The sequence below is a fragment of the Echinops telfairi genome, unplaced genomic scaffold (assembly GCF_000313985.2).
Source record: "Echinops telfairi isolate 266 unplaced genomic scaffold, ASM31398v2 ScPeMD7_5592;HRSCAF=6446, whole genome shotgun sequence".
Lineage (NCBI taxonomy): Eukaryota > Metazoa > Chordata > Mammalia > Afrosoricida > Tenrecidae > Echinops > Echinops telfairi.
In genome coordinates this window covers 8,609,800-8,623,237 of record NW_022109491.1, presented here as the reverse complement: position 1 = coordinate 8,623,237, position 13,438 = coordinate 8,609,800, and the positions used below count along the sequence as shown (strand labels likewise).

Here is a 13,438-nt window from a genome sequence, read left to right as displayed (position 1 = left end):
GGGGGAGGGGGGTTGGCTCCTAGGGGGTATGGAGTGTCAGGGGATGTCCTCAGGGCCTGAGTGGTCAGGGTCCCTACCTTAGACATGATGTCCTCCAGCTCACTCCTCGCCTTGTAGGTGCCGTCATCGTAGCGGAAGCGGTACATCACCTGCTCATTCTTGAACTGATGCTTGTCAGAGACTGGAGGGACCAGGGCCTGGTCAGGCTGGGCATGTTCCTGGGGCCCTCCAACACCCTGCCCCACCCCACCCCCATTCACTAGTGGCTACCCCATGTCACCACCCCACCAGCCAGGCTCTGTGCTGAACCCGGCATTGCTGAGCTGCCCTCTCCGTGCAGGTGGGGTGGTGCTACTGGTCCCCCTCGCCACTCTCGACAGGGCCCCACCAAGACCTGTCCCCTCACCATGATGGATAATCCCATTCTCCAGCAGGGCCTGGCCCAAGTTGACCCCTTCCTCCGTCTTGCTGATCTCACCAATTTCCAGGAGCCAGGCCACAAACTCACTGCCGGAAGATAAGAGGTAGTTGAGAGGACACCCCCAATCCTAGGACGAGAGGGGCCCACAAGAAGCCGGCCCAGCCCCACCCCTTCGGGAAGCGAGGCTTAGATGCCCACAGCCCTTGGCCATGCTCTGAGGACTAGGAACCCAAACAAGGAAGCCTCAGGCTTAACCCCAGGTCCAGGGGCAGTAAGGTGGATGCACCAGTCCCTAGAGCTCATGGACAGGTGGGAGGAAAGGAGGGCGGGGGAGAGGGCGGGCTGACAGATAGGCAGGATGACTAGATAGATGGCCCGGGTGCAGGAACGGGCTGGTGGGTGGTAGACAGGCAGACTTGATAGGCAGATCAATGACTGGGTAGATGGGGAAATGGGTAATGGAAGGAGGAGGACCAGTGGACGGACAGCTGGTAAGATGAGCGGGGAGTGGCTGACGGGTGGCTCCATGGCTGGGCGGGCAGAGGGAGGAAAAGAGGAACCGCAGAGGAGATGAACGCACAAACAGAGAGGGGGTTTGTGGGGAGTCAGAGTGGGAAGGTCATCAAGTCGTGTCATTCTCCAACGTCAACCCCTGCAGTGAGCGAGCTAACCTGGGACTCCTTAGTCCGGCCCAAGTGACCACGAGGCCCTGAGTGACCTGGTTCCACAGCTGCCCCTGACTTCATCTCTTGGGCTCCCCCACAACCCCACCTCTCCCTTCAGCAAAAATGCCTGCCTCTGGGCCTTTGACTTGCTGCTTCCTCCATCTGGAAATGCCCAGCTCTGCACGCCTTCCCCTCCTGCCATCCTCGGCTCCAAGGTCACTTCCCCAGGACCTACTCCCACACAGGCCTCCCTGCACATCTGTCTCTTCCTTTTCAGCATCGACCCCTGCCTGGCATCATCCTGTCTAGGGGACCTGGGGGCATCCTGAGTTAGACACTGGGTTAAGAAAGGTCATTCGCTTGGACCCACCAGTCACTCCAATGGAGGTGAGGCTCCCTGCTCCCACAGAGGTAGTTCTACTCCGGCTATAGGGTTGACCTGAGTCAAAATCAACTCAATGGCTGTGAGCTTGGTTTCTGAGGGGCTTATTTACGAGTTGGCTGGCTCTCTAAAGAGTTATAGGGCAGGAAAGAACTTTAGAGCTGATTGTGATGATGTGTCTACAACTCTTCTTAGAAGCAGTTTAACTATGGAGGTGGATGATATGTGACTATGATATCAAGAAAACTACCTGTGAATAAAAGAAACCAAACCTGACCTATGGTTACCTTGTGTGAAACAGGAAGAGAATTGCTTAGGGGTCATGGAGTTCATTCTAATGGCAGGGGAGCAATCTGGAGAGGGATAACAATAATGGTGTACAACACAAAGAGGCTAGTCAATGGCTCTGATTTACACATATAGAAGCTGTTGAACTGGTGAATGTTTTGCTGTGTGTATTTCTGCTAAAATGGAAAAAAATTACACAAATAACAAGTACAACGAAAAGAAAATGTTCTCAAATTGACTGTGGTAAAGCTTGCACACATCTTCTTGGTGCAATTGAAGTATTGGATTGTATGCCGCATGGACAAAGTACCAATAAAACTTTTTTTTAAAATGACAGCCTCACTCACAATAAACATTGTGAGAAAGAAGAGTTGCCGGCTCAGAAAGCGCAGGGGCAGTCCCACCTGTCCTCGGGTTGCTGTGAGTTATCATCCACCAGAGTGTAGTCTCCAGGGAAGCAGGGATTTTTTAATTATTATTATTTTATTAGGGGCTCGTACAATTCTCATCACAATCCATACATCCATCCATTGTGTCAAGCTCATATGCACATTTGTTGCCCTCATCATTCTCAAAACATTTGCCTCCCACTCTAGCCCCTAATATCAGTTGCTCATTTTCCCCCTCCCTCCCCTCCCCCCTCCCTCATGAACCCTTCATAGATCACAAATTATTATAGTTTTGTCATGTTACCCTGTCCGATGTTTCCCTCCGCCCTCTTCTCTGCTGTCCAACCCCCAGGGAGGAGGCAATACTTAGATTCTTGTCATCGGTTCCCCCCTTCTACCCCACATTCCCTCCACTCTCCAGGTATCGCTCCTCTCACCACTGGTCCTGAAGGAGTCATCTATCCTGGATTCCCTGTGTTTCCAGTTGCTATCTGTACCAAGTTGCTATCTAGACCTCTGGTCTAGCCAGACATGTAAGGTAGAATTGGGATCATGATATAGAGGGGGAGGAAGCATTAAAGAACTAGAGGAAAGTTATATGTTTCATCGTTGCTACCCACAGCAGGGATTTTTATCTGTCTTACCCTCAGCAACAGCCCCAGGACCTAGACCCAAAGCACCCAGCTGCCATCAAACCAACGCTGGCTCCTGGCGGTTCCACGGGCATGAAAACTTGAACTGTGCACCGTAGGGATTTCGATGGCTGATCTTCAGAATGAGCTCACCAGGCTTGTCTTCCCAAGTGCTGCTGGGTGCCCTTGAACCACCAACTCGCCGGGTACCAATAGAAGAATTACCATCTGCATCCCCAGGGTCTGGCTACGCTCTAATGCCCAATACAACTCAATCATCAAATAACAAAACGGAGGAGGAAGTCCGCAACAAGAAGGAATGTTCTGGGGGCAACGGAAACCCGGTGTGGCCTCCCCCATGGTGCATTGGCTCACCCAGGCCCCGGGGTCCTGGCTGTCGGGGTGGGGGAGGGGGGATGCTTCTTGGTTGAGCGCAGAACTCAACCCACACAGAGTCAGCAGGAAAAGGGAAAGCCCGGAGCGGGGCTGTTTCCGGCGAGGCAATCTGTATTCCATAAAAGCAGGTGGCAGCTGGCCAGCACAGAGCTCTCTCGCTTATCGAAAGCAGCTGTCCCGCCTCCAATTACAGGGCCCGATGGGGGCAGGGCTATTTTTAGCATCCCAGCCTTTGGCTAAGCAAAGACCTGCCTAGTGTGTAGGTAGTAGTCTGGGCAGAGGTATTCAGAGAGCCTGGGGGAAGGGTGAGGGGGGTGTAGGAGCAAGGGTACAGGAACACTGGATGGGATGAATGTACTGTCCACCCCCAATTCACTTCTCAGACACCAAACACCAGAGACGGGGCAAATGGGCTGGCAGCCGAGGGAAAGGAGCAGATGCTGGGCGCCCACTCTCGGAAGCCGGAGACCCAGCAGAGGCTGCCCACGAGCTTCTGACCCGGGCCTGTGGCCAGGGAGTGGGGACAGGAAGGGCCTGTATGTGGGGGCAGAAGAAGGCAGCCTGGAAGGCGGCAGCTATGCCCCCTGTTCCTGCCCTGAGCGGGGTCTTGCCACCTTTTTGAGGATCAAGAGGGGTTCACATCTTGCTGGGCAAATCTTGGCAAGTCGCTGATCCTCTCTGGGCCTCAGGCTCCACCTGGCATACAATTCGCTCAGGGCCTTCCAGACTGAGCCTCAGAATTTAGCAATCCTCTGAGTCCATCCCGCCGAAATGCAGAATGCACAGCCAGAGGCAGCTCCCCCCTCCCCCCACCAATGCACGATTGAACCAGCCCCGTCCAGGCCTTGCAACTGAGCTGGAAAACCAAAACTTCAAATCCAGGAGGACGCGAGGCTTTCCCAGAGAAGCCGGAAATCCAGTTTCCTGTGCAAACTCCCAACTGTTAAGTGGCGATACCTAATCTCCCCTTTTCTGAAAACACTGTGTGGGCCAAGGAAAACACATCTGCGCACAGTGCTGGGCCAGAGGGAAGGGTGTTCAGGCAGAGGGAACAGCATGCACAAAGGCCATGCGTGAAGGAGGAGGATCCGAATGAAGTTAGCCAGCCCATGGGGGGCAAAGGGCCAAGGGCTGCCAGGACCCACACTCCAGAAAGGCTGAACAAGGGGGAGAGAAAGATGAGCTGGGGACTTAGGAACCAAGAGGCCTCGCCTGGTAGAGGGTCAGCGTGAATCTCTCTGCCCTTCCTGCTTGCCCTGATGTGAACTGCACAGCTGGTGTGCACTGCGCTTGCGAAGTGGAGAGGCCTGGGCCGGGCCAAGCCAGGCCAGGGCACATGCAGCTCAGCCTTCACATCCTCCCAGTCAAGCCCTGGACCAGAATCCCCTTCTTCTGGCTGTGAGCCCCAGGGGTGGAGCTTGGTGGTCCGTGTTCATCCACGGACCCTCACTGCTTGACAACTCTCTGGAAGATGCCCGTGACACTGTGCAAAGCATGGTGGCCACCTACTGGGAGCTGGAAGCCTGCACTAGCCCCAGAGGCCACAGGCCCTGTCCACCGGGGAGCTCTGGATCCGAGTGCGCATCAGTAAAGGACTGGACTGAGAGCAATCCTGGGCTCAAGAATGCCAGTGGCGTGAAGACACGCAGGGCCAGGCAGCACTGGACTCTGTGATATGTAAGGGAGCCGCATTAGAGCTGACTTGGGGCTAACAGCAGCAACCTCGCATGGGCCGAGGCTGGCCCACCAAAGGCCTCCTCCTCTTCCAGGTCAGGCTCATCCCGCCTTGACCCTGCTCACAACTCTGACCACGCCCACACCCAGGGCCTGTGTGAGTTCCGTGTCTACTCCCTCCCCTTCTGAGAATCTTCCAGTGGCCCCTTGGACACTCAGAAGAAAGCCTCGACTTCCCCAAGATCCTGCATGGCTGTCTCCTGCCCCCCACCCCCACCCACTCCACTCCACTCCACCTGGCCTCCTCCTGCGGCCTCCGTTTCTAAAGCCTGTGCTGACCTCAGGGCTCTTGCACCTGCTCTTCTCTCTGCTGAGGATGCTGCCCACAGGCAGCACGTGCATCTTTGACGCTCATCTGTGCTGTGGTTTAAAGGTCACCGCCCTGAGAGGTCTTTCCTGCCCACCCTGGCTGAGCAAGCACCTCCACCCTCTCCTCTTCCTGCACCCTCCCCCTCATGTACCCCTCTCCTCCCAGCAGCATCTATCCCCTTAGAAACCACCCTCTTCAGTGTCAACTTTCTGACCTCCCCGCTGCACTGTAAGCACCCGGACAACAGGAATTCCGCTCTCCTGCCCCCTGCTGGGGTGAATTAGGGACTCCACAGACAACGAATAAAAAAGCATCATCTTGATGCCTGAGCCAATCTAAGGACCCTGGGGAGCAAAGCCGTTGCCCCACTCCAATAATATTCAGATCCTCTTCCTTCTCGTGGCGCTGTCAGGTAAGTGTTGGGCTGCTAACCACAAGGTCGGTGGTTCAAAGACACCAGCTGCTCCACGGGAGAAAGGTGAGGCTCTCTGCGCCCATACAGATCCACAGCCTTTGAATCCCACAGGGGCGGGTCTACTCTGCCCTACAGGTTGGGATGAGTCAGAATTGGCTCGATGGCAGTGGGTCTGGCCTCCCTGCTTGTATACAGCACCGGTTGGTTCTGCTCTGAGCACAGCAACCAGTTAGCTCCTTAAACCCAATGCACATTTCCACCACTCCTACGGAGCACACGGTCCCACCATCCCTCCAGCAGCCCTGTAAGGCACATTTTATCATCTCTCTTTAACAGAGCACTGGCGGGGGCGCAGCGAGGCTAAGACACGTTCCCCGAGTCACAGAGCTGACAAGTAAGGGACCTAGGACTTGAGCCCACGTCTGGCTCTGATTGAAGTCCTTGGGTGCCATGAAGCCACATCAGAGTCAGCAGCAGGGCTTGGCTGGACGGAAGGAGGGGGACATGAGTCCAGGGCTGGGTATCATGCAAACCCAGCGTGGCGAGGCTTTTATACCTGAGCAGTCTCCGACTGGTCCCTAAGACCCAGGCGGTTACAAAACGAACTGCCATCCTGGCCCCGGCTCAAATAGTCAGTCCAAATAACCTCCTCTAATCCTTCCTGAGGAGACTTCAGAGAAACTCCTTCAGGCTCTAATCGCAGGCCTGCTTATCCCATCCGGCTGGATTCTGCTGGCCCAGAGGCTCAGTGGGAGGCGGGGAGGTTGTCCAGCCCCTGGGCCCCGGAAGCAAGCCCCTTGGGGAGTAAAACCTCCTTTCCGCTGGGATTAGAGATTAGCTGACAAAGGCTGGCAACGGGCTCTCCTTCTCGGCTTCCCAGCTTGCAAGACTTGAGGGCCCACGAACTCCAGAGCCTCCCATGGGGGCAAAGGAGTCATGGTTGCTGGCCCTTGACAGCAACAGGGCAGCCCAAGCCCCAAAGCCGGCCTCCATCTCTCTGGAACCCCAGCACTCCAAAACCTCCTGCCGTCTGCCCCTCCCACTACCAGCCTCAGGCTACCACCAGCCAACCTCTCCCAACTCCACCCTTTGCATCCAATGACCCATCAATACCGGTATTAATGTTTGCCCCGCTGCTCCACTTTGGCACCTCCAAACCTGGGCTCCTGCTCAATCCCATCCCAAACTCCCCACCAACACACACACTGCCCCCACCCCGGCCCGTGGGCATCCCACCTCCCCAGCCACTCCTGCCAGGATCCTCCTCTGAAGGACGCCAGCCTGCCAGCCCACCTAGTCCTGCCTCAGCTCTCTCCCAGCATCTGTCTGGATCTTTAAAGAACAGGTAAACGCTGACGTCTCCGGCACGTATGTCTCTTACCCAGGGTTGGCACCCCAAAGGACTCAACGCCGGAATCACCTCAAACATAACACCCCCTAAACCGAGCCCTCAGCCCCCTCATACCACGCCTCCCCCATCATCTTCCCCTTCTCAAAAAGCTCAAACTAAACTCACCACCATCGAGTCGATTCTGATTCAGAGACCCTACAGGGCAGAGGAGAACCCCTAAATGAGAGCAAGGTCCGTGCCGTCAGACAGTCTAAGGAAGTGCTCCCAAGTCTAGACTCTTCTCTCGATATGGATTAAGATGCTTTCTTCAACTATCAAGTTCTTTCAAACATTCCTGGGCTGCCCTGCCTTCATAACTATCCTTAGCACCACAGCACGGTGCTCTCCGACCCCAGGGTCTTCTTGGACTGGGAAGGTGCCCTGGGGAAGGCAGTGGTGGTGCAGGGACACAGCAGGGTGACAGTTGATCTCAGGGAGGCACCGTGGGCGATCTCCAGAGGGGCTACTTAGTAGGGATCATTCAGCCACAATGAGGACCCGCCTCTGCTGTCCCTGCCCTTCCAAGGCCCGTGTAACTAACTCACTCCCTGAGTTAGAGACATCTCTGTCTGAAATATCCGCAGCCGCTGCTCTGCCAGGCCACTAAACAGACCGCTACAGCAGCCGTGAGAGGCTGTGAAGCCGATTCCACGTGTCCTGCCCAGCACCGCGTTTTAAATGACTGAGGAAAGAGTTGGGCTGGGAATGAGCAGAACAGAAAAAAAAAAAAAAATCAAATACCTCAAAACCCACTGCCATCACATCCAACTCACAGACATGCTACAGGACAAAGGACAACTGCCCTGTGGGGTTCCCAGGCTGTCCATCTTTCTCCCGAGAAGGGATTGGGAGGTTTGAACCACTGGCTCTGCAGTTAGCAGCTCAATGTGCAACCTGTTACACCACAAAGGCTCCTTGAGGGCAGAATGGAAATTCTCAGAGTACATCAAACACTACGTTTTGGAAACTCTGTCTTCAATCACACCATATGCATTTGGGTGGGACAAGTTACAATACAGCACTTATGTTTTGCTGTGGGAGGGGCTAATAGCAAAAACTAGAAAGACTCTGAAATGGGGGACCCCCACCCCCACTAGCCTTCTTGCGCTCTGAAGGCTGCTCCACAGGGATCAGGCTGCAGCCCTGGGGGCTGGGGTGGGGTGGGGTGGGCTTGGGAGGAGCCCCACCTCCAGCGGAGCCCCCAGGGGGCCAGCGGAGCCACTCACTTGCCAAGGAAGCACTTGGGGACAGTGCTCAGCTTCCTCCGGCGGTCCTTGATGAGGTTCACCTTCCTGCTCATCATCATGTGGTACAGCTTCTCCCCCTTCTCTGCAATCATGACATAAGCGTCCCGCTCCATGCCCAGCTTCAGGCCTGTGGAAGGGACAGGGTCAGCGCTGGGCAGACCACCAGAGCTTGGGGGAAGCTCTCCGTACAGCCCAGCAACCCTCTACAGCCCACCTGCCGTCACCGTGAGAGGCACCTGCCGTTGGATCCTCCCAAGAGCCTGTCGCCCCATCCTACAGGGACAAAGCTGAGGCCCAGAGAGGTTCAAGTTCTGGATTCATCGGGGGCCAAGCCTTTGGCCCGGGAGTCAGACTCCAGAGCCTCATTCTCACCACTCTGCTGGGTAGAGTTCCAAATTCAGAGGCGACGGGGCAGCCCGGGGAGAATGTCATTCCGGGCAGCGGTGGAAGTCCAGCTGCCCTTCCAGGCCACACACAGGGCCCTGAATCCATTCCCCGCCCCACAGCCCACCCCATCCCGGGAGCAGCTGTGACCAACAACAGCAGAGGATGCTTTTCTATCTGCCTCTCAGTCCTCCCAGGAAACCCACTACAGCATTACCCCCAATTTACAGGTTAAGAAGTGCGGCCGGGAGATGCTAAAGGTCTCTAAGATTTCCTGGTGAGAAGTGGGAGAACCAGGATCTGGACCCAGGCTGGGCAGGAACAATACCCTGACTCTCAGGATCCAGACCCCTGAGGGCCACACTCGAGCCGCAGTGATCAGATATGCACAGCCCCGACCACAGCCTTCAATTCTGCCCACAAAGACACAGATCAAGGTACATCCAGGCCACACCCTGACCCCCCACCTCAGCCCCGACTGCACACCCAACACTGAGCAACGGTTACAGACCGCCTGACCCAGGGCCAAAGACAGAGTGCATTTGGCCTGATGGCATTTAACTAAATTTATAGGTAATATTTAAAATCAGAAAATGAGAATAAAAATAAAACCCTTAGAGGTCTGTCTAACTTTCCTCAGAAAGAATAAAGAGAAAAGGGAAGCAATACATCGAGCCTGGCTGGGTCCCCATTGGTGAGAGGTGACCACGGGGCAGGGAAAGGAGACAGGTGGACCCATTAGCGGAAGACCTCGCTGACCTATCCAAGTCGGGTATCAACACCTAGGCGGGCCTCTGGCGGAAAGGACCCCATCTGCTGAGCTCGGGAAGTCGGCTGGAAGAGTGAGCGGGTGGGGCAGAAAGCAGAAGGGAATCCCGGGAGTCTTGTTGCAGGCAAGCTAGGTCTGAGGGCATGATGGACCCAATGACTTCAAGTAGACAGCTGGTATGGAGGAGACTGGCCTCAGTTTCCTCTTCTGTAAAATGGGAGCTGAAGGAGGCTCTGCGGGCCATGAGTCAGATTTCCAAGCAAGGTTGGTTCAAAGAGCTCAATGGAGCCTCAAAGCCACCCTCTGCCGTGGGAATTGTTTCCCCGCTTACAGACAAGATCACCAAAGTAACTCTCCCCTAAACACGCCAAGCTCCCCCTTCCCCACCTGGAGCTCTCTGCACAGTAAATGCCCCCCGCCCCCATCCACAGAGCCATGCTCATCCCCAGCCTCACTGCCCTGCCACTTCCTTCGGGGAGCTCTTCAGCTGCCCCAGGTCCAGAGGGCACCCTGGCCGAGCCTGCTGGTGGCCCCACCGGGCTTCCCTCCCAGACTTGGTGACTTCTCAAAGACAGACAAATTCAGAGAGAAGAGACGGGGACCACAGAGGGGTGAGGCCTGGGGGACCTCCAAGGGGACAGGGGCACGTGGGGCAACACCTGAGATTCCAACCCCCAAGAGTGATGGGTGTCCAACTAATTTACTTACCACCCCCCCAAATTTATTTATTTATTTAAAGCAAAGGGTGTCGAGAATTCCCCACTGAACAAGCCCATCATCATCACCTGGGGCGAGTCCCTGCTCCTGCCTGGGCCTCAGTTTCAGCATCTGTCTAATGGGCAGGGACAGGGCATCCTGGGCAGCCTCGGAGGTACCATCACGTTAAGAAATAGTTCCAGAGAGCTCCCTGTGGTCATTAGATGATTTCATATCAACTAGACACTCCTGGCTAAGGGAGGAGCCAAGTCCATCAAATCAAGTGGTAGCTTGAGGATACTTCCTTGGGAGTGTGGCCTATGATAGGAGAGTGAGGGACTATGGGAAATGCCCCTCTCTCTGTCCCTCTGCATTCTCGCCTGCTGGAATTCTAAGCACAGCCCTACCCCTGTAGCTGTGGACATCCCAGGGGTCTAGGGAGGCCCCCCCAGCCGCCCCCTCCACTCTGGGGAGGGCCAGCACTCACTCTCGCGTTGTTCCCGCTCGCGGATGATGGCGTCCAGCCACTTCTGCTTCTCCTCGGCCGTCTTGGCCATGCAGACAAACCACTTGTTCTTGGCCGTGTTGTGGATCTTCCAGCCATTGGTGACGGTGTAGCCATTGCTATGGTAATCCGCTGGGGGCAGGACAGGAGACAAAAGAGGGTGAGCGTGGATGCAGCCACGCGGCTCTCAGCATCACACAGAAGACCTCGTGGTCTAGAGTGGAGGCCAGCCCTTCCCACTCGGGATGGTCGCCAGGGCATCAGCGACAACCAGGATCTGGGAGCTGCACTGCTGGCTCTTCTGGTGCCCCCCACTCCCCAGTCTGCTCCACAGTGGGAGAGAACACACCTCCCACCCCCTCAGGGACGTGAGGAGCCCTGGTTATGCATGGGTTAAGCATCTCGCCGTGAACCACAAAGTCGGAGGTTCTAAGTCACCAGCCGCCCTTTGAGAGGAAGAAGAGGCGGTCTGCTTCAGTGTCTAGGGAGCCCTGTGGAGCAGGTCAGGTCTGCCCTGCGGGGTTGCCAGGGGCGTTGGGTTGGCAGCACACACAACTGCTAAGCCCAGGAGGGCGGTTCATGCCCACCCCGAGGGGCTGCAGGAGAAAGGCCTGCAACCTGCTTCCGAAAACGGACACTGGTGATGCCGTGGGGCACTGCACACCTGTGAAGTTGCCGACCATCAGGGTGGCCACACGTTTGGTTTTGGTTTTCCGGGACCTCAGAGCCCAAAGCAGCACAAGAGCTGTTCATGGGAGACCTCTGCCCGGAGCCCGGGAGAACTTCCCAGCCTCCTCCACTGTCTCCCACAAGCACTCAGGTTATTTCTAACCTCGGTGCCAGCCACATTGTGCCTACGCATTGTTGGTTTGGATGCTGAACGAAAGCCGATGGCAGTCACTAGTGTACTGAAGAGAGTCGTTCCCTAGATCTAAGCAGGGGCCATGGGTGTCCTGCGAGTGCCAGAGGGTCCAATGACTCAAAGCCAACCCAGAAACTTGCCCCAGACAATCCCAGGGGCACACCCAGCCAGAGCTGCCTGGGAGATGGCTTGGCATCCCCATACGTGCAGAAAGTGCCGGTGGCATGGCGGCATGGGGGACTGGCCCCCATGGGGACACTCCACAGGCAGGCCTTGGAGACACTGTGGTCCATTCCAGGCCACGGCTACAGAGTGGCTGCGCAATAAAACAAGTGGCGTGAGACACGTGACTTCCTGGCGTGCACAGCAGTGATGTTTCCACAAGACCCTAGCTGATCGGCAGCACGACGTAAGTCTACAGCACTGTGAGAAGGGCCAGAAGGTGGCACAGGGGCATAAAGTGAGCACTTAATGGCAGAAAAACTGTGTCCATGGACTTGCTGGACACGGGACTGTCTTACCTTCAACGTGTCCACCGTGCGGCAAGCGTGAAATAAAGCAAAGCACAATAAACAGGGAGGGACATGCCTGGAGGGGCAATGGAAACGACCGAGAGTCCATCACCAAGAGAACAGCTCCCTGTGGACTGGCCACAAAGGGGGGCTCCTTTCACCAAACCTGCAATTCACAGTGACCCTACAGGGCAGGGCAGCGCTGCTCTCTGGGGTTTCCAAGGCTAGAACTCTCTAGGAGAGCAGCAGCCTCATCTTTCTCCCTTGGAGCTGCTGGTGGATTTGAACTGTTGACCTGGAGGTTGGCTAGGCAGCCCAATGCACAGCCCACTAGGATTCCTGAGCAGTCTCAGAGATTAACAAGTTCCACACAGAGAGCTGGGACAATCTCACCCACGTGATGCAGAAGAACCCACGTGGTAGCATTCCCACGTGCAGGGTAGGGTCAAAGAGGAAGACACCCACTGTGATGCTCAGTGATGCGGGCTGCGACACAAATGACTCCCCACATGATGGGAGGGAACAGAACCGCGCCTGTGGGTTCCTGAGGCTGTCACGGTCTGTCTTTTCCCCCGTGCAGCCCCTGGTAGGCTCGAACTGCCAACCTTGGGCTGAGCAGCCCGACTTGTGACCTGTGATACCACCGAGGCTCCTCGATGCACAGTTAGGAGGTAAAACCGCTTTAACAAAGCCATGAGCACAGAACTGGGACAGAGCTGACAGCCGCTGGTGGGAAGGGACTGTGACCGAGGAGGAGCAGGTGAGGGCTGCCTGGAGTTTATGTCTGAGCCTGCGTGTCACTGACCGAATTGTGCCCCACAGAAAGAGGTGATGAAAGGGGTGCTAGTGGCACTGTGGGTTGGGCATTTGGCTGCTAACCACACGGCCGGCAAGTCAAACCTATCTGCCACTCTGAGGGCGAGCATGAGGCTGTCAGCCTCTGTGATGACTGACAGGCTCGGAAACCCTAGGAAGGGCAGTTTGCGTGCGGATCGCAAAACCCGCAGTGCCTGCAGATGCTGGCCAGTTTGGGAACAGGGCTCCTGGTTATGCCGATGAGGTCATGCCCACCATAGGGGGTGCCCAGAACCTGACCACTCCTAAGCAATATGACGAGAAGCCGGAGCAGAGCTAGCAAGCTCTGGTGGGGGGTGGCCACCCCCCGAGGGTGGGTAGGGACCTGAGGCTAGCCAGCACCACAGAAGCTGAGAGGGCCTGCCCTCCAAGCCCACGGAGGGGCTTGAGCTTGGGCTTGACCCCTCTTCACTGGGAGAAAATGCATTTCTGTTCTTTAAAGCCTCCTGCTTGGGGCACCTCCGTCACAGCTGGGCTAGAGAAGGGAGACACTGAGGGGCTACCTGGCTGCTGGCCTCTTGCATGCACGTCTCGCTTCAAGAACGCTGGCTTTGGAAGCATCACCACCAAACCAAGCAACCCCCCC

The 13,438-nt window shown here is 56.2% G+C and overlaps 1 protein-coding gene across 1 annotated transcript in view; it reads right to left on the bottom strand.

Annotated features, from left to right (window-relative positions):
- Window positions 1–13,438, bottom strand: part of PREX1 (phosphatidylinositol-3,4,5-trisphosphate dependent Rac exchange factor 1) — a 211,067-nt gene that overhangs the window by 53,156 nt on the left and 144,473 nt on the right. The window contains 4 exon segments of the mRNA XM_004698311.2: window positions 78–181; window positions 407–507; window positions 8,249–8,396; window positions 10,606–10,755. Of these exon segments, the coding sequence (XP_004698368.1) occupies window positions 78–181; window positions 407–507; window positions 8,249–8,396; window positions 10,606–10,755 (503 nt within the window).